This window comes from Eubalaena glacialis, chromosome 11 (assembly GCF_028564815.1).
Source record: "Eubalaena glacialis isolate mEubGla1 chromosome 11, mEubGla1.1.hap2.+ XY, whole genome shotgun sequence".
NCBI classification, from domain to species: domain Eukaryota; kingdom Metazoa; phylum Chordata; class Mammalia; order Artiodactyla; family Balaenidae; genus Eubalaena; species Eubalaena glacialis.
Window position 1 is genome coordinate 89,775,879 of NC_083726.1, and position 20,041 is coordinate 89,795,919.

The 20,041-nt window shown below is 38.4% G+C and overlaps 1 protein-coding gene across 5 annotated transcripts in view; it reads right to left on the reverse strand.

Annotated features, from left to right (window-relative positions):
* Positions 1–20,041, reverse strand: part of BICD1 (BICD cargo adaptor 1) — a 187,659-nt gene that overhangs the window by 100,119 nt on the left and 67,499 nt on the right. For all 5 annotated transcript variants that reach the window (XR_009702655.1, XM_061206425.1, XM_061206428.1 and 2 more), the window contains exon 2: positions 7,341–7,553. Coding sequence is in view for 4 of the 5 variants with exons in the window: in XM_061206425.1 (XP_061062408.1) it covers positions 7,341–7,553 (213 nt within the window). In the remaining variant the exon portion in view is untranslated. The remainder of the gene's footprint in view (positions 1–7,340; positions 7,554–20,041) is intronic.

Sequence of the window (20,041 nt, forward strand, 5' to 3'; positions counted from 1 at the left end):
AATTGTTTGTATATTGTTAAACTGCTTTCAAATTCCTTTATGATGTTAATAGGGATGTTTGTTTACTGCAGCTCAGCAAGTGCTGGAAAGAACTTTTTGCCAAAAAAGCTCTCTCCAGTGGAATCAATAAACAAATAAGCAGGCACTAACATGGTTAAGAGCAGGGACTCTGGAGTCAGATTGCCTGGTTTAGGACACCAGCCTGACTGCTTGCTGGACAAGTTGTCAGCCTCTCTGCCTCATCTGTAAAGGGGGATAGAAACAGTACATGCCTCGTAAGTTTAAGAGAATTAGATGAGATAATGAATGTAAGATGCTGAGTATTGTGCTTGGCACATGATAAGCTCTCATAAATGTTAGCTATGATATTATTGTTAGTTATTTAAATCAATTAAAAAGAGTGATAATTCTTCACTGTTTTGACACTTTGCATCATTCCAGGGAGGTGTGAGGTCCATTCCCACAAGTAGAAACTGGGACATGCCAGGGAAATAACTTTCCAGCTATAGCCAAGCCATGCCTTTACAGAGCAGGAAAATCATCGTTCAGTTGGAAGTGTCAATTTCATTCAGCTATGTGTAAACACAGCTCTCAATGACCAATCATTCAACCAGAAACCTCAGAGAATATAAGAAAAGCTTTGTGATTATTGGATGACTTAATTAAATAGTTTAACCTCTCCCCATCAGTAAGCACATTCGATGTTGTACTGAGAAATAATGCAGTGACCCTCTTGAGAACCAGCCAGGTACGAAAGGCTATTTACACTGATAGTCAGAGCACCCAGACAGCTCTCCTCTTTCAACCTACTGGCTTTTAAACGTGTCGTTTCTTCTTTTGGTGTCAGGGTGTCAGCCATTACTTCTTGCTACTGTCAGAAGGTGCTGGGGCCTTCTGACAGTAGACCCCAATACATCTCTCTAAATTTATTGTTTTTGTCTTGCTGTGTATGAATAAGTCCAATTACAAACTTTGAAACAATAAATAACACTTACATAGTCTTCTACTTCTTGTAAAGCACTTTCATGAAAAATATTTTCTCCTCATAAAAATCATGAGGAGTAGGAGAGGTGTTATTATAATGTTTATATGGAAAATGAGAAGTTTAATCACACAACTAGTAAAATGGTCAAGTTAGGACCTGAACTCAGATTTCCTGATTTCTAATTCCACACTATTACCAAACCACCTATTTATGCAGTAGAAGCAATTTGATTTTTAAGGAGTGGCTGAAGGACTCTTCTTAAATAAAGTGACTATGTGCTGGTGGCTGAGGTCCATGGCATCTAATCTGACTGTTTAGATGTTTTTTGCTTAGTCACAGCAGGTACCACCTATCTGTAGTTTTAATGAGAGACTAAGATGAGTGTAATTTACTGTACGAAATGTTATATGTTGTCTTAGTCCATTTGAGCTGCTATAACAATAACACCATAGGCTGGACGGCTTAAACAGACATTTATTTCTCATAGCTCTGGAGACTAGGAAGTCTAAGATCGAGGCACCGGCGGATTCAGTGTCAGGTGAAGGCTCACTTCCTGGTTCACAGATGGCCATCTTCTTGCTGTGTCTTCACATAGTGGAAGGGGTAAGGGAGCTCTCTGCGGTGTCTTTTATAGGGTCTCATTCATGAGAGCTCCACTCTCATGACCTAATCACCCCCAAAGGCCCCACCTCCAAACACCATCACTTTGGGGATTAGGTTTCAACATATGAATGCTGGGGGACACAAACATTCAATCTATAGTATATGTTGTCTAAAACACAGCTCACTATCTCCACAGATACTAAAGAGTAGAAGGAAATAGTTTCTGAACACGTTTAGTTGTTTTAACATTGAAAACAACCACTCCTTGTTGACTTTTTGTTCACTGATGCTTCCAAGCACCCAAGCATCTGGCTCATAGCAAGCACTGAAGAGACCTCTGTTGAATGAATGAATGTATGACTGCAAGGTGGAAAATCCAAAAAGATGAAAACCCTAAGATGAGAAACTCAAACCCTTCATCCAACAGTTCACGTTTTCAAAAATTTCCAATGGGGTAAAGACAGTCAGTAGTGTGTTTTTAAAAAGCAGACACATTTTTAAGAGACACTGGATCTCAGTCTAAGAAGGTAATAAACAGGATGCTGAGGCATCCTGAAACCATGTCACATGAGGAAGTACTAATGGATCTAGATATGTTTAGTCTGAAAAAGAGAAGACAAGATAGTTCTTTCCAAATATTTGAAGCTGTTGGGCATGGGCTAAAATTGTCAAGTGGAATAGAAAACTAAAAAAATGTATTCTCTGTAGATCCAGAGGCTAGGAATATTGCCAGTTGGTGAAAATTACAGGGAGTCAATTTTCACTGCACAAAAAAGGGCAGTTTAACAATTAGAGCTGCCAAGCAACAGGATGGGCAGCCTTGGGAGGGAGCTGGAAGACAAGGAATGAACAGTAATTTAACATCTCCTTTGTGCACAGCATTTGACATAGGACCTGTACATTAGTATTATCATCTCCATGTTGGAAGTGAGGAAAATTACACTTACAGAACAAAAGTAACTTGTCCAATATCACACAGTTGGTAAGTGGCACAGCTGGAATTCAAACCAGAGGTAGCTAACTCCTAAAGTATGTTATTTCTGTTCAATTCAACTCAACAAACATTCTTTTTTTAATGTCTGCTTTTGACCAGGCACTGTGCTGAGTCCTGGGGATACCAAGATAAATGACAAACAAAAGACAGTCCCTTCCTTGGAAGGACTCATAGTTTACCATCTCCGTAGTGATGGAAGTGTCTGGGTAAAGGCTACATGACCATTCCAGGTTACTGGAGAAAGAATTATTGATCTGGGAGTAGGCTTTACCAAATAATCACTAGGTGCCTTCATGGCTTAAAAGTTTATAGATGTGGCTATAATCGATTCCTGAAAATTGAGCTGGTGTATTATAAAATTTGGTTGTAAATTCCAATGAGGGAAAAAAATGGAGCTTCAAATGTGATAAAGATCATATGGATTAAGCAGCTTTTAAAATATAAAATGGCCATATCTTAATAAAATGTTACCAACAAGTTAGAAATTTAGCTAATTTTACTAAAGCTTCATATATTGTGCCAGAAATTTCATTAACTTGAGGAAAGATTCAGAAGAGGGAAACATGTGCTCTTGGTAGCTACAGTGACATGGCTGTACAGTGAAATTCAGGATATCTTCTAGTATTTTAGACCTATAGGTTGAGATAAAAAAATGAAATTCAAACTTGTTTACTCAATATTTGCTTAGGCACTACAGTAATCTATCTGCTCTCATTTAGCTCTCACTGAAATGATGCCGGTCAAGGTCACCCAAGGATTCCCCCCTTCCCATCCCCTGCCTGTTACTAGACCTGTAGGATTAACACCTAACTTGTTTAAGATTAACTCCGATTTGGTTCTTTGATTGGGTGACACTTTTTCTTTTACTCCCTGTACTTAAAAATCTTATTTAAAGCAGTTTACCATTAGGAACACATATACAATAAGGCTGATGAAAATGTTTAAAAATGAGAATTATATGAAAAATCTAAGTTAGGTTTTACAGTGACACATAGTGCTGGAGGTTTTTAACAACCAAAGCAATAATAAAAACATACTATAATTCCTACCACCTGATTCATATCTCAACGGAAAGAATTTTCAAGTCAATAAATTCAAAGAGGTATTTACCTAATGTTTCTTTAACCTAAGAATATGGATCTACATAATAAATGATATCTTCAACAATAGCTTTATGGAGGATGCAGAAAGTTATTAATGATAACAGTTTATGTTTATTGTGTATTTACTATATACTAAACTAATCTTTAACAAATACCATGAGTATAATTCTAAAACTTTTAGCAGAGCTGAGACTAGAATATTGATTTTCTAATACCGAATTCAGAAATATTTCCATTTTTTCCACTATACTGTCCTATACATACCATATATGGAAAAGAATTTGGCTGTGGAATTAAATACACACACACGTGTGCGCAAATATGAGTGTAAAGCTTCCATAACACACACAGCACATATACACACACGGGCACCTTTGCCAGTACCAATGATCCTACTGAAATTAGAGATTTGTCCTTTTAGTAAATAAAAATAATTCCATTAATTAAATTATTAAATTCACACAGGGACTTCCCTGGCAGTCAAGTGGTTAGGACTCCGCACTTCCAATGCAGGGGGCACGGGTTCGATTCCTGGTCAGGGGAACTAAGATCCCATATGCCGTGGAGCACGGCCAAAAAGAAAAAAAAATTCACACAGCCATCTGTCAAGCTGATGATTTACTATGCTTTTTATTGGTTATCGTTGTCTATTTCTCATGGTCCATCATGTCATGATTTTTCTGTTTCATCATCTCTCTTCCAGTCACTATGCACCAATCAATACCCAGAATACAAAAAGACAAATAAAACTAAGCCTACAATAAAAACAAATCTGGGATTTGAACTTAACACCAGCCATCAAAAGTCTGTATCAACATACCAAGAAATAGAATTTATTCCTTTTCTCCTTTTACAAATGTCCTCAGCCCTACATGCTAATAATAATTTTATTAGCGACATTAAAACAAGGTCTGCATGAAAAACAGCAGGGCTCTGGGATGTAGTAATACCACTCACTAGCTTTCAGGCATCAGAAGTAATAACAGCTAATTGTTGCAACTTAATACAGGAATTGCACCTTAGAGCCGTTCTTTTTTTTCTTTTCTTTTAGTTATTGACAACCCAAATGGCTAACTGCCTTGAGCTGTTTTAGATTTAATTATAATTGAAGAAACAAGTTATTTGACTTGGCTTACGGCAATCAACTACTGAATGAATAGAAATAAGATTATAACCAAGTGATCATTCAGCAATTCCCAAATGTGAGCTTTGATACTCACATGCCAGCTTTAAGCAGGCAAAGAAGTTTAAAATAGTGGTGTTCTTTAATCTTTGTGGGTCTTATGGGGATGCTGAACTTGTTAGAAATTAATTTCTATTGGGTTCCATTGTACACTGAATCAGAACTTTAGGGGGTGGAGCCCAAGACTAGTGTTTTGATGAGTTCTCTAGGTGATTCTGGTGCTCACTAAAATTTGAGAACTGATCTGAATGAAGGGCTTCTCAGCATTTTGTTTCCTTTGCGGCCTCAGTTTATTCCTAATGTGCATCTTCATTCTTAATAATCAACTCCTGCTGCTTATCATAAATCTACTCATTGGAAACTGCACTCAAGCATGGCATATGTAAGTGAGGATGCTCCATCAATCTCCACTGTCTTGCCCCAAGAGGAAAACATCTGTGGTACCCTTTCCTCAACCTTTGCTGTTCTTTCCTCAGCTGCAACTGCCACGCACAGTGGGGTTGTGTAGCTTTCAGAGGATCCATCCAGTTGGTAATCAAGACTGCTTGACTCATTGATTGCAATCCTTCTACACAAACCACTTGCATGTGGGTGCCCATGGCCCTCAGGTTGCCCATATCACAGCCTCTCTGCCAACTTGCCACGTGAACCTGCTGCCCATGGCTGCTGAGGTCTCTGCCTGTGGATGTTCTGGGCTTTGCTTAATCCAAGAAGGTGGCCTATGGCACTATATGACCTTGAGTCCACTTGGAGGAGGAGGTCTGGTACTCCAAAGGATAAGCAAGTGATGGCGAAAACCCAGCACATACGGATGCATCAAATGAAGAACTGGAGGTGGGCTTTGTTTTTTAACAATCATTTGCAGTGGAGGGAAATGAGGCAGGGCATCCTGAAAACTCTCATGTTCTTTTTGGTACCCAACACTAAATTCTCCTTGGTTGGCTCCTTTCTTTGTCTCTAGAGTCATATTTCTATATCTGGGGCATGTGCAAAGACAATGAACTAGGTAAAGCAGAAACCTTACTGTCAATATTCACTGAGTTCATTGTAATATGGACACAGGCAAATGTAAATTATTGATTAAATTCCAGTAAATTTTGAAGACTTATATGTCATAATAATGAAACTTTATTTCTAATATGTCACTAATTTCAAGAGAAAGGTATCAGTGGATTACTTTGGTTATATTTCACAATATCAAACAATTTTTTCATCTGACCTTTTTCTATTATCAAAATGCTCAGTTAGGGACCTCCCTGGTGGCACAGTGGTTAAGAGTCCATCTGCCAATGCAGGGGACATAGGTTCGATCCCTGGTCTGGGAAGATCCCACATGCCGTGGAGCAACTAAGCCCGTGCGCCACAACTAATGAGCCTGCGCTCTAGAGCCCGCGAGCCACAACTACTGAGCCCATGAGCCACAATTACTGAAGCCCGCGTGCCTAGAGCCTGTGCTCCACAACAAGAGAAGCCACCGCAATGAGAAGCCTGCGCACCGCAATGAAGAGTAGCTCCCGCTCGCCGCAACTAGAGAAAGCCCGTGTGCAGCAACGAAGACCCAACGCAGCCAAAAATAAATTAAAAAAAAAAACAAACAAACGCTCAGTTAATGAGCCCACTTGGTAGTGGACCCGGCATTTGTTTGTCAACCTCCACTGCACTGGTGTAGGAATTAGAGGAAATCTGCACCTCTTCTATAGCTTTCTTAATCAAAAAATGGAGTGAACGACTTAATATGAAGTTTTCAAAAATGCTCTTAAAAGGGTTTGGTGGATGAAGCTGCTTTTGGCTATTTCTGTCCCCAACATTACCTCCTTCCCCCAGGACAGAATGACTCTGCCACTCTGAAACCATCTGGCATATGACGCTGCTACGTGAAAAGCTGAAGGGAAAGAGTGAGTCCAGGGAGGGCCTGGGGACTGAAGAAGGCTCCTAACCTGATTCACACTAGCTATAATTTGCTGCTTGTCTACGGCCAGAAAAAGAGTTTATGGTTCTGCATCACCAGACTCTAAGTAAGACCCCTCAGAACACTCCGCGGGGATCTCTCTCCCCAGTGAGGAGAGTTCTGTGCTAACACCACATTCATTTTGAATTAGTGCTGACACCGAGCATAACAGCCAACCGTTCCTCTCCACATTGTATTGAAACAGGTAAAGGGGAGGAAGTGACCTTAGGTTCACTGTAGTTTTTAGACACCTCTGCAGAAATAGCAAGGCCAATTCCCAGGTACTCAATAAATAAAGACTTTAATTCTTAACGAACAATAAGAGAGAGAAAAGCTCATCTCAGAACAAGCTGTCATTTCACTAAAAAAGCAGAAAAATTGCTAGCATCGGCATCAAGTGCTTCTTGTTTAATACAGCTCCTCTGATTAGAGAAAAAGTTTTATTCCTCTCTCCTAGGAAGAATTTCATCTTACTTCTCTCTCCCACAGCTCTCTCACAGGGAATATGTTTGTTGTTTGTTTACCTCCTTCAGATCCTGCACGACGGCTGTGAGCCTCTCATTTTCTGCCTGCACGTTGGCGACCACAGCCCGGCTCTGTTTCAGTTCGTTCTGCATCTCCAAGATCTTCCCCAGATAGTAAGCTTCCTTCGATGCTGACTCCTGCAGAAGCGTTTCCTCCCGAGTCTCTCCATCCTCAGCAACCTTACGGTGGATGGAGAAGGACTGCCCAAATGCCTGCAGAGAATTTGGAAAGAAAAAGAGCACACAGTGAAATGCACCACTGCACTATTCAACAGACTTGGGAACATGATTTGTTTTACTTTGTGTAAAAGAAAAGGTATTCTGCAAGACTTCCAGAAGCAAAAAATACATAGTTCATCTAACAGGCTAGCAGCTTCATTGACACTTGAAATAATTCAAATTCAATTAAGGAGAAAGAAAAATTTTAAGTATTTTGCTAAAATATATATATAACAGGTTAAAACTTGAAAAACATTGCTGCTTGTTTTATGTTACCATTTTTTAGACAAATCTTTTCAAGGAATAGACAGTTCAGTGCTAATGAGCCCTTCAAAATTCATATTCTCATTTTCATTCCAGAAAAAATCCCAAAAAAAATTTTCAAGAAAGAAAATAATAGTTTCATTAGCTTTCTAATACATTAGTGGTAAGAATATACCAATTATGAACAATACCCTTAAGAGAGAAAAATCACCAAACAGCTTTCAAACTGCCTGGTACCACAAAAAGAGATTCAAATGCAATCAATGTATAAGAAAACATATCTGTGGAAAAAGAAATACAGAAAAATAAGCCAGAAAGTAATGAAATTGGTAAGCTACGGGGGGTGAGTGGGTATGGGGTAGAAAGAATGAGGGAATGAAATGCTAGACAAGGGATCACATTTCATAGGAGTCACACTTTTCTGAGAATGCCTTTTCATATCACTCTGACTCTTACAACTACAGTAAGGTTTCACATACCTCCCAAATAAATAATAATGAAAATCAGCCTCTATGTGTCCAGGTACCCAAATGGAACACAAATAGTAACAAATGAACCCAGCTGTACTGCAAATGAAGAACAGGACCACACTGAAAGGGGTTGAGAAGAAAAGATATAACCTGATTTGGGAAATCAGTATTTTTGCTATACACAGTAAAGCTAAAAACAAAAAGAACTGTACCCAAACACTATAGTATAGTTAGTAAATTTGTTTCTCACAGGGATTATGGAGTCGCAATTCTGAAATTCTTTACATGTATACTAGGGCTGAGGAAATAAATAAATATATTATGGATAATGAAAGACAGGTTTCTCCCTGTTGGAGAAAGGCATTACAAATAAGGAAAGGGAGAAGTCTAGAAGGAAACCAGTGGTACTGGGTTGTAATTAGAATTATCAGGATAGTCTTTAATAGGGAGATAGGTCGATAGAAGGAGAGAGAAAGGTGCTTGTGTGTGTGTGTGTGTGTGTGTGTGTGTGTGTGTGTGTGTCTATACAGATTTCCTAGCTCTGTCAGCAAACCTTGCAGCCATATTTTGTTTCTAAATATCAATCTCCAATTAAAAGAACTAGGGCTCTTTGAAGAAATGACGGAATCTCTGACTGGAGCAAAACGAACTTGGTGCATCATGTGGTGCCAAAGAGTAAGTAACAAAATGCTTTTAAAAAAATGATGTGGATATGTCAAAGGACACAAGAGCCTACATGAAGGGGCTCCCAAGGGCCAAATCTGGGATAATTTGGGGGGAACAAAATAGTTATAGTAATGAATTATAATCCATAGAATAAAATAAATATTCATGAGTCCACATTGATATAATAACTGAATAAATAAGAGAAGAAGGAATAGCTCTTCTTTACAGTAGGATTCGAATCATTTAATTCTAATAGAAATCAAATACATCAGCATTACTTGACATCAGCATATTACTTGGCAAACACCAAGTAATAATAGTTGCAGGTAAATATTATCAGTGGAATATAAAATAATAGGCAAAAACTATGATGAGAAACAGGATATTTGCATAGTCTTAAAGCATGTCCTCCCAAGATATTTATTAATTCCAATGGGAAAAATAGTAACTGTGCAGTGGAGTACCCTGGAAGACCTTAACTAAGTGACCAAAAGTTAGTTCAGCAGCAACAAGGCATACTAACATCGTGTACCCTCTGATATAACACACTGAGGGGAGAACAGCGTCACTTCTGTGGTATTTTTGCCAAAAATGAGTAAGCCAATTCTTACTATAAGAAAACATCAAGCAAACCCAAACGGGAACATTCTACAAAATTATTGGCCAGGACTCTTCAAAAGTATTAAGGTCAGGAGAAATAGAGGAAGACTCCTCCAGACTAGATGAGACTAAGAAAATATGACAATTAAATGCAGAATGGGTTCCTGGATTGGATCCTGACCTGAAAAAAAGACTTTAGTAGGACAATTGGCAAAGCTGAAATACATTCTTTTTTTTTTTGATGTGGACCATTTTAAAAGTCTTTATTGAATTTGTTACAATATCGCTCCCTGCATTGGAAGGCGAAGTCTTAACCACTGGACCACCAGGGAAGTCCCGAAACACATTCTTTATATTGGATAATAATATTGTAGCAATGTCAATTTCTGGTTTCCATAACTGTACTATGGTTATGTAAGATGTTAACATCTGGGGAAGCTGTGTAAAGGGTACATGAAATTCAGTGTAGTATTTTTGCAACTTTTTCTACGTCTAGAGTTATTTCAAAATAAAAAGTTAGGTAAATAAATGTGGTCTTTGCCCTCAAGGATTTGATAGATCTGATAAAATACTGGCACATACAGTTATAAAGAACATGTGTAGGGCTTCCCTGGTGGCGCAGTGGTTGAGAATCTGCCTGCCAATGCAGGGGACACGGGTTCGAGCCCAGGTCTGGGAAGATCCCACATGCCGCGGAGCAACTAGGCCCGTGAGCCACAATTACTGAGCCTGCGCGTCTGGAGCCTGTGCTCCGCAACAAGAGAGGCCACGACAGTGAAAGGCCTGAGCACCGCGATGAAGAGTGGCCCCCTCTCGCCGCAACTAGAGGGAGCCCTCGCACGGAAACGAAGACCCAACACAGCCAAAAATAAATAAATAAATTTAAAAAAAAAAAAAAAAAAAAAGAACATGTGTACTTGAACACCAAAGGGTCACTATTCAATTAGAAGTGCTATGGCTTTATGATGTGATATACATTTTTAAATTTTAAGTGTCATAAAATGATGCTTCTGGACTATGTACAGGTCATAAAGAAACAAGGCTGGAATTAACCTCTGAAACTCAGTTTCACACTTGTTACAAACTTGAAGGCAGAAAAGGTTTGTGTTAATCATTAAAAGGGACATCATAAAGTTAGGAGGAGACAGCATGATTTAGTGATTTTAAAGACAATCTGGTATTCATCTCCAAATTATACTACAGAAACAGAAAATTAAAAAATTAATAACCTGCAAGCCTATATCTCAATAAACTATCTTTCTTAGAATCTCTACATGGATCAAAATCAACAGATGATTCCTAAACATCAACTGAGAAAGAAATATTTCAGTATTGATGTTCATCTATACAGAGCAGAATACTCTTGGTGTTTGGCTTGCTCAGTCTCAGGAGCTCAGTCTCAGGACAGAAAGAAATTCCTATTTGAGTAGCCAAGCTTCTACATGTGATAATAAGCATATAGATTTATGAACAGATGAAAAACTGTCTTTGGAGGTGATGTTTACCTTGCTTTTCTATCAGTGATGATCAGATTCTGTGAGGTCAATTCTGAATTCATTACCCATTAAAAAATCTTTGGAGGGGAGACATCTGGCAGCACATCTCCCCATGGTGACCTGGTTACGTCTTCAGTAGACCCTCACACTGGCAAAGGAACCCTGACTATCATGCTTAAGTATTAGTAAAATTTCAAATTAGCATGAACTGTGTGTCAAGCACGTCAACTTGCTTCTTTTTCACAACTACTTTCCCACATCTATATAACAGAAAACTTTCACAGGGCCATTTTCTTAACTCTGCCTCAGTAAGATCAACAGACTTAGGCAACCTATGGTTCTCACATTATTCTCAGCACATAGGCAATGCTCTCTTGGTGGCTAAAACAACCCTTAATGTCTTTTTTTTTTTTTTTTAATTTTTATTTATTTATTTATGGCTGTGTTGGGTCTTCGTTTCTGGGCTAGGGCTTTCTCTAGTTGCGGCAAGTGGGGGCCACTCTTCATCGCGGTGCGCGGGCCTCTCATTATCGCGGCCTCTCTTGTTGCCGAGCACAGGCTCCAGACGCGCAGGCTCAGTAGTTGTGGCTCACGGGCCTAGTTGCTCCGCGGCATGTGGGATCTTCCCAGACCAGGGTTCGAACCCGTGTCCCCCGTATTGGCAGGCAGATTCTCAACCACTGCGCCACCAGGGAAGCCCCCAACCCCTAATGTCTTAATAGCAAGTGAATTTATCTTTCCACCCTTGATGTAAAGTTTTAAGAATTGTACTCTGGATCCTGCACCAAAGGAAATAAAAAATTTCAGACATAATACACAGAATAGATCTTCAAAGTAGAGTCAAGAATTGAAATTGAAAATATAAACATTTTGATGAATCCTTAATTCATATTTATTGCAGCTCAGAAAACTTAACTGAACATAGGGGTTTCCAAAGTTAGTCATTATTTTTATGAGGAACATGGCCCTTCACTGGACCTGATTTGAAAGTATGCAAGGTTATCCAAGGACATTTACCATGGTGCTTTTTTTTTTTTATTTGAAATAGAAAAATAATACCAATCCAGCACAGGCTACAGATGCCCCATGATCTGCATTTGCAAATCCGCTGAGAACTAACACTACAGAAAATATCTGCATTTTAGAAAGGGAGGGTGAAGGAGAAAACACTCCTACTTTACCCAATTCCTAATTGTTGGTAACTGGAATTGGGCATGACAGCCAACTGACAACTATCATTTGGCTAATTGTTGAAGATGATTTACCAGACCTGTCTGGCTCTGCCGGGTACCTCCCTCCTCCACCACCATTCCAAGTATCTCCTAACAAAGCTGGACCCAAGAGACGAGAAACAATCTTTTCCAAGGCTATTGAAGCTGCACACTTGGCAGAAATCACAAAACTAGCTTTGCTGTCTATTTATAGGCAAACCTAGGGCAGTCATGCTTCTAGTTATATTTTGTTCAGATAGCAAATTCCTTTTAAGCACTGCAGTCATTTCATGAATAATTTTTATTTGAAATTAACTGAGGTAAACTGACATTTCTATACAATTTTAGAATGTATTATGATTTCTATCATGTGTGTAGCTATAATTGCACAATTATCACCTTTAATATATTCCATCGCAATGTATCACAGTTGCTTTCAGTTACATGCCAGTGTAAGTCCATTTAGCTATATAATAAGTACCTTGCTTTCTCATTCTACTCAGAGGACTTCTTAATCCCAAGAAAATTGGTATTTTTTTACCTTCATGTTCAGGACAATATGTTAACTGTTAAGTGGAATTTTCATGCTTATTATCCCTCACAATATGAAGGACAAAAGTTTGGCTAGTATATTTAATAATATCAAATTATCTTTAAAATATGATCCTTGGTTACAGAATCTTCATTCTTTCATCTTAAAAATTGTGACAGAACAGTATATTAGGTCACTCGAGGACACCAGACAAAATATTCTTATTTGAAATACTAAAATTTATTCATTCGTTTGTTCATTCACTCAGTAAGTATTTACAGAGAACTGTAACAGGCACTGCTTTAGACACTGAGGATTTAGGAATATTCTAGAAAAAAATCTCTGCCTTTGGGAGCATTCTAGTGGAACATAAATCAATAAGTATGTGGCATAATGTTGGAAAAGTTCTAAAAAGAAAATGAAATCCAGAGTAAGGGTATAAAACAGCACTGCCCAATAGAACTTTCTGCAATGATATATCTGTATTGTCCAGTATGGTAACCACTGTCCACGTGTGGCTAATGAGCTCTTGAAATGTGGCAATATGACCAAAGAATTAAATTTTTAATTTTATGTAATCTAATCAATAGTGGCCTCCGTGTTGGACAGCGCAGGGATAGTCAGGCAGGTGTGGACAGAGGGAGCCTCATTTAGAGAGGACGATCAGAGAAGGGGGTGACCTTTGAGTAGAGACCCGAACAAAGGAGGGGGTGAGCCAGAACCTGGCCTTTTCCCAGAGGAGCAAAGCTAAACTGAAGTGTTGCTAAGCAAGAATTACAGCATAGCCACGGCGTGTCTTTAAAGACTTATCTGAGGCAGTTCCTTAAAGTCTCCACTACAGCACTAAGAGCTGAGTGCTCCAGGGAATATTTAGACATAATTTAACTTGAAGGAAGGAAAGGGTTGTCAACTGGCCTATCACTAAAACCCATCCTCCCCAAGGAACTACTTTATCTTCTTTGAACATATAATAAACATCATTTGACCAATTGTATTTCTCTGTTGCCTCAGCTGCCAGGAAATTCAGCGTTAAATGCTCTGTAGCAATGAACTAAAATACCCTTAAGTTTCTGGTATAACTATCTCCTGTTTTCTCTACACTCTTTTTTTTTTTTTTTCCCCATTTATTTATTTATTTATGGCTGTGTTGGGTCTTCGTTTCTGTGCGAGGGCTTTCTCTAGTTGTGGCAAGCGGGGGCCACTCTTCATCGCGGTGCGCGGGCCTCTCACTATCGCGGCCTCTCTTATCGCGGAGCACAAGCTCCAGACGCGCAGGCTCAGTAATTGTGGCTCATGGGCCCAGTTGCTCCGCGGCATGTGGGATCTTCCCAGACTAGGGCTCGAACCCGTGTCCCTTGCATTGGCAGGCAGATTCTCAACCACTGCGCCACCAGGGAAGCCCTCTCTACACTCTTTTGAGGTATATTTACCCCCACTGTATTTGTTTCTTTTATTTTAATCTGCTTCAAATACTTTTGGAGTAGAAAGGATATGTTATAATCCCATCAATGGTTTAAATGATGTTTAATTACCATTTGTTTTAAATTAAGTCCTAAGGAAAGTTCAAGTTAAAGAATGAAGTTTGAGAGTTTAAGAGGACTAAAAGCTCTACTAAGGATTCATTCTTATTCTGAGGAAAACAATGAGCCCAAAGGATCTCATAAAGCACACACACAAAAAATAGGAATAAACTAGCTAAACTTGTTTGAACTGGCTGAGAAACATTTCCCAAACCACGATATTCCAGCAGCAAAGTGTCTTAGAGGGTACGGTCCAATTAGAAAAGAAGGGATCATTGTAAGTGAGACAATCCAAAAGTACCCAGCTGGGAGAAATCCATTTCCATGACTCACATGGCTCAAACCTTATTAGGAGCCATAAGGTTTCCCTGACAGAGTGAAGCCTGATCCTTGAAAGGCACAGGTACTCATAAGAGGCAAAAGAGGTTAAAGACATGGGCTCCTGAGCTGGACCAACTCTGCCACTTACTCATTGTATGACAATGAAGAAGTTACTTAACATTCTGTGCCTCAGTGTTCTCATCTGTAAAATGGGGATAATAATTTCTATCTGATAGTGTTGTTGTGAGGATTAGAGAAAATCTGTGTATCACTTGGAGCAGTTCTTGGTACAAATACAGTAAGTTCACTGTAAGTATTGGCTATTAATTGTAGGAAAAAGATGAGCTTTGGAATCAAATGTATTTGGGTTTAAATCTGCCTCCTCTGCAATCTTTGGCAAGGTTTTGAATTTCTATGTCTCAGTTACCAAATGTGGAAAATGCATAATAATGCCTACCTTAAAAAAGTAAAAACAGACTAGGTCTAAAAGGTAAGGATATCAGATAAGAGGTATAAATAAAATCCACAGTAAATGCTTATTAATATCAGTCCCCGCCCTCTCTCCCCACCCAACACTGACAGGCTGCTGTGTCCCTGTGTGAAGGTTCTCCCAGGCCTGTGCATGACTCAGCAGGCCATTCACCTCTCCATGGAGAGCAGCTCCCCACACATTTCTGAAATACTGAACCTCTTACCAGAAAGGGAACTCTGATGTATCTTTTTTCTTATTAAGCCATTAAAAATGTAAAAAGACAAAACACAGAAATTTCTCAAGGCATAGGCCCTAAGGTTGATTTTATCAAAGAATTCCATTTTATCTTCTCTTAGTGAGAATTTTCAACTCTTTCTTAACTTCCCCCATTTTTTTTCTGGCTTTTTTAACCTAACTCCTACCCAGTTATACATTCCATCCATCTGGGAAACATAGCTTATTTCATTACCAATTTTTGATTCTGATTTTTCATTCTGTAAACCATTTTTCATTTATCACAAAAATTAAAAACATGCATTTTTAACTTTATGTGACTGACCATAGGTTTCTTTAAACATCTACCACATATCCTTAACTGATTTAATCATCATATTACAGGGCTACAAGGCATCATTCTAATAAATAACATACCATATTTTCTATACTTCTTAACTAAATATTCTATGATAGTTTGGTTTAATGCCCCCGATTTTTCCAAATGTAATACCTAATAGCCTATCATTCAAATATACATTTACTTAAAGCCTGGATTTTTTTCTATCCTTGATGGTACCTAATTGGTACCTTCTGTCTTGCTTAACAAACTCCTTTTTCAACTGTTCAGAGATTTTTCTAAATTTTGTTGTTATATATTGAATATACACAAGAGAAAATTTATAACAAAATATAAGCACAAAAAATAACATCAAAATGAATTTCTGTAGTTTAAGAAATAGACCATGACCCATTAGCCTCAAAAGCTTCTGTCTACCCATCCTATCTCCCTCACTGCACCCCAACCCCTCCCCAAGTAAGCACTATCCTAAATTTTGTATTTACCATTTTCTTGCTTTTCTTTATAGTTTACTATATATGTATGAATTTGTAAATAACATATTATTTAATATGGTTTGTTTTTAAAATTTGTATAATGGAATCATTCCATAGGCATTCTTTTGCAATTTGCTTTTTAAACTCAACTTTAAATTCCTACAATTTATCCATTTTGATTAATGTAGCTATCATTCATCTATTTTCATTGTTATAAAGTAGTCTTCTGAATAAATATATATCCCATTTTAATAATCCAGTCTCCTAACAATGGATGATTGGATCCACTGCATCCAGTTTTTTGCACATCTCCCTGGCTAGTACTTCTCAAAATACATTTTGTGAAGGAACAGTTTTATGTCCAATCCTTGGTGGACTAACACTTTTGCAAAATACAATAAAAATGGGTTACTGTAAGCATACGTCTACAACATGACCCAGCCATTTCATTCCATATAGATTTGTACACAAATGTTCACAGCTTTATTTGTAATAGTCAAAAACTGAAAACAACTGAAATGTCCATCAACAGGTGAATGGATAAAAAAAATGTGGTATATTCATACAGTGGAATACTACTCAGAAATAAAAAGGACTCTACTAATGATACATGCAACATGGTTGAATCGTAAAATAATTATGCTGAGCAAAATAAGTCAGACAAGAGTACATACTGTAAGATTCCATTTATGTGAAATTCTAGACAATGTAAACTTATCTACAGTGACAGAAAGCAGATGAGTGGTTACCCTGGAGAGGGGTGTGTGTGTGTGTGTGTGTGTGTGTGTGTGTGTGTATGTGTCTGTGTAGGTGGGGAGCTTGAGGAAGCAGTATGGAGGGGAAAAAGGAAGGATTATGATGGGGCACAAAAACATTTTAGGGACTGATGGGTAAGTTCATTATTTTGGTCACGATAATAATTTCACAAATTATGCTTATGTCAAAATTCATCAAATTGTACACTTTAAATATGTGGTTTGTTGTATGTCAATTATACTTTAATAAAACCGTGTAAATAGTAAATTACTAGAAAAATATTAGAAGAAAAGCACAAAATATAAGCCCCAATGATTTTTAAAGACTTTTTTAAGAGCAGTTTTAGGTACACAGCAAAATTGAGAGGAAAGTACAGAGATTTCCCATATACTCCATGCCCATACACATGCATAGCCTCCCCCACCAGAGAGGTACTTTTGCTACAATTGATGAACCTACATTGACACATCATAATCACTCAAACTCCACAGTTTACATTAGGGTTCACTCTTGGTGTGGTACATTCTGTGGATTTGGACATAGCCATAATGACATGTATCTACCATTATAGTATCATATGGAGTAGTTTCACTGCCCTAAAAACTCTCTGTGCTCTACCTATTCATTCCTACCCTCCAATCCCCTGCCAACTACTGACTTTTTTCACGGTCTTCAGAACTTTGCCTCTTCCAAAATGTCATATAGTTGGAATCATACAGTATGGAGCCTTCTCAGATTGGCTTCTTTCATTTAGTAATATGCATTTAAGGTTCCTCCATGTCTTTTCTTGGCTTGATCTCTCACTTACTTTTAGCACTGAATAATATTCCATTGTCTGGATGTACCACAGTTTAGTTGTCCATTCACCTTACTGAAGGACATCCTTGGTTGCTTCCAAGTTTTGGCAGTTATGAACAAAGCTGCTATCAACATCCGTGTGCAGGTTTTTGTGTGGATATAAGTTTTCAACTCCTTTGGGTAAATGCCAAGGATCATGATTAATGGATCATATGGTAAGAGTATGTTTAGTTTTGTAAGACACCACCAAACTGTATTCCAAAATAGCTGTAGCATTTTGCATTCCCACCAGCAATGAATGAGAGTTCATGTTGCTCCATATCCTCACCAGAATCCAATTATCCAATTTTTAATTAGATTTAACAGACAGAAAATTATATTTCAATAAATTTAACCAGAACAAACGTAACATAGGGGTAAAAAAAGATTACAAAAACTGTACCATTATTCACTGAACATGTGATTAATATAAACTACACTTGACAAAGACCTGTAGGAAATAATGTGCAAACCAGCGCTGGTCCCCAGATACACTTTGAATAGCACTATCCTCAGTCACATGTGTAAGAGTTTCCCTAGCAGTGCTTCTCAGCCCTAGGGGCCATTACAATCACCTGGGAAGTTTTTAAAAACAAAGACACACAGACTCCAACTCCAAATATTCTGAGTTAACTAATTTGGGACAGAGATTCTCAAACATTCTTGGTTCAAGATCCACTTGATGTCCCAAAACTTTTTTTTTTTTTTTTTAATTTATTTATTTTTGGCTGCATTGGGTCTTCATTTTGTGCACGGGCTTTCTCTTGTTGCAGAGCACAGGCTCTAGGCACATGGGCTTCAGTAGCTGTGGCTCGTGGGCTCCAGAGCGCAGGCTCAGTAGTTGTGGCGCACGGGCTCAGTTGCTCCGCGGCATGTGGGATCCTCCCGGACCAGGGCTCGAACCCGTGTTCCCTGCATTAGCAGGCGGATTCTTAACCACTGCGGCACCAGGGAAGTCCCTCAAAACTTTTTTAATGGCACTCCTAGGACAAAAGAAATACCAAACAATTCCATTTTCTAAATAGTTAGTTCCAAACAACTTACTAAGTCTTTATGTCCAAATGATGTACTAGCTGTCTGAAAAACTAATGTGCAAAAATTGAAAGAAAAAATATTTTAATTTCATTCTTAAATAACCACAATTACTTATGAATGGGATAGGTGCACCTGTTGGGCTCTGTACAACTTCTCAAACCCTGCCATTTTCACTTCCTGTATCACACTGATTTTCCTATGGTTTCCTATCTGCTTTTTATTAGAGCAACCACTGAAAAATCTAGCTTTGCAAAATATTGCATAATAGAAAAGAATGGAGCAAGTCTAACAAGGAAACTGTGAACTGAACTATCTTGAGTTAGTAGTTCACACAGTGTCCAGCAGATGCCAAGTATCACAGTGTTCCCTCGAACACGCAAAATACCCCACGGTCCTCTGTGGGTTTGTGGTGGTGCCCCTGAGCACCTACGCATACAATTTGGTAACCACACGTCTGGGATAAGGCCTATATCTGACATGCTCATTTTTAGATTCTAACATAAGGAAGGGTTGAGAACCACTGCCCTAGGGTGTGGGCCAGGAGCTGAATGACTAGGCTATAGATCACACACAGCTTCAACACTTCCTGACAAGACTGCAGGGTTCTCCAAAGTGGCTGCTCTGATTCACTCTGCCACCAACAGTGTCTAAGAGTTCCTGTTGTTCCACATTCTTACTTGACTTTTTGACTTTAAAGTTTTTCCCACTCTGGGGAGTGGGAAATAGTATCCTCTGGTGGTTTTAATTTGCATTTTCCTGATTACTAATGAAGCTAAGCATTTTCATATTTTTATTGATCATTCACATTTCCATTTCTGTGTAATTTCTATTAAAGGCTTTTTTCATTTTTCTACGGAGTGCTTTTTACCCCCTTTAATAATTTGTCAGCTATACGCATGGCAAATATCTCCCCCTAGTATTTATGTCTTGATTTTTCACTCATTTTACAGTATCTTTTGATGAAGTGGGGTCTCATTGTCTGAAGGATGGTTTCCTGTTTCCTTATTATTTGTCAGTTATATGTATGTCAAATACTTTCTCCCAGTTCATGGCTTCCGCCTCTCCCAACTCTTTTAGTGATGTCTTTTGATGAAGTAATGTCCTTGACTTTAAGGTAGTCCAATGACCAATCTCTTGCTTTCTGGCTAGCACTTTTTGTGTCTCATTTAATACCCTTCTCTAAGGTCGTAAAACTATTCTATATTTTCTCCCATAAGTTTACAAGTTTTGCCTTTTATGTTTATGTCTCTTA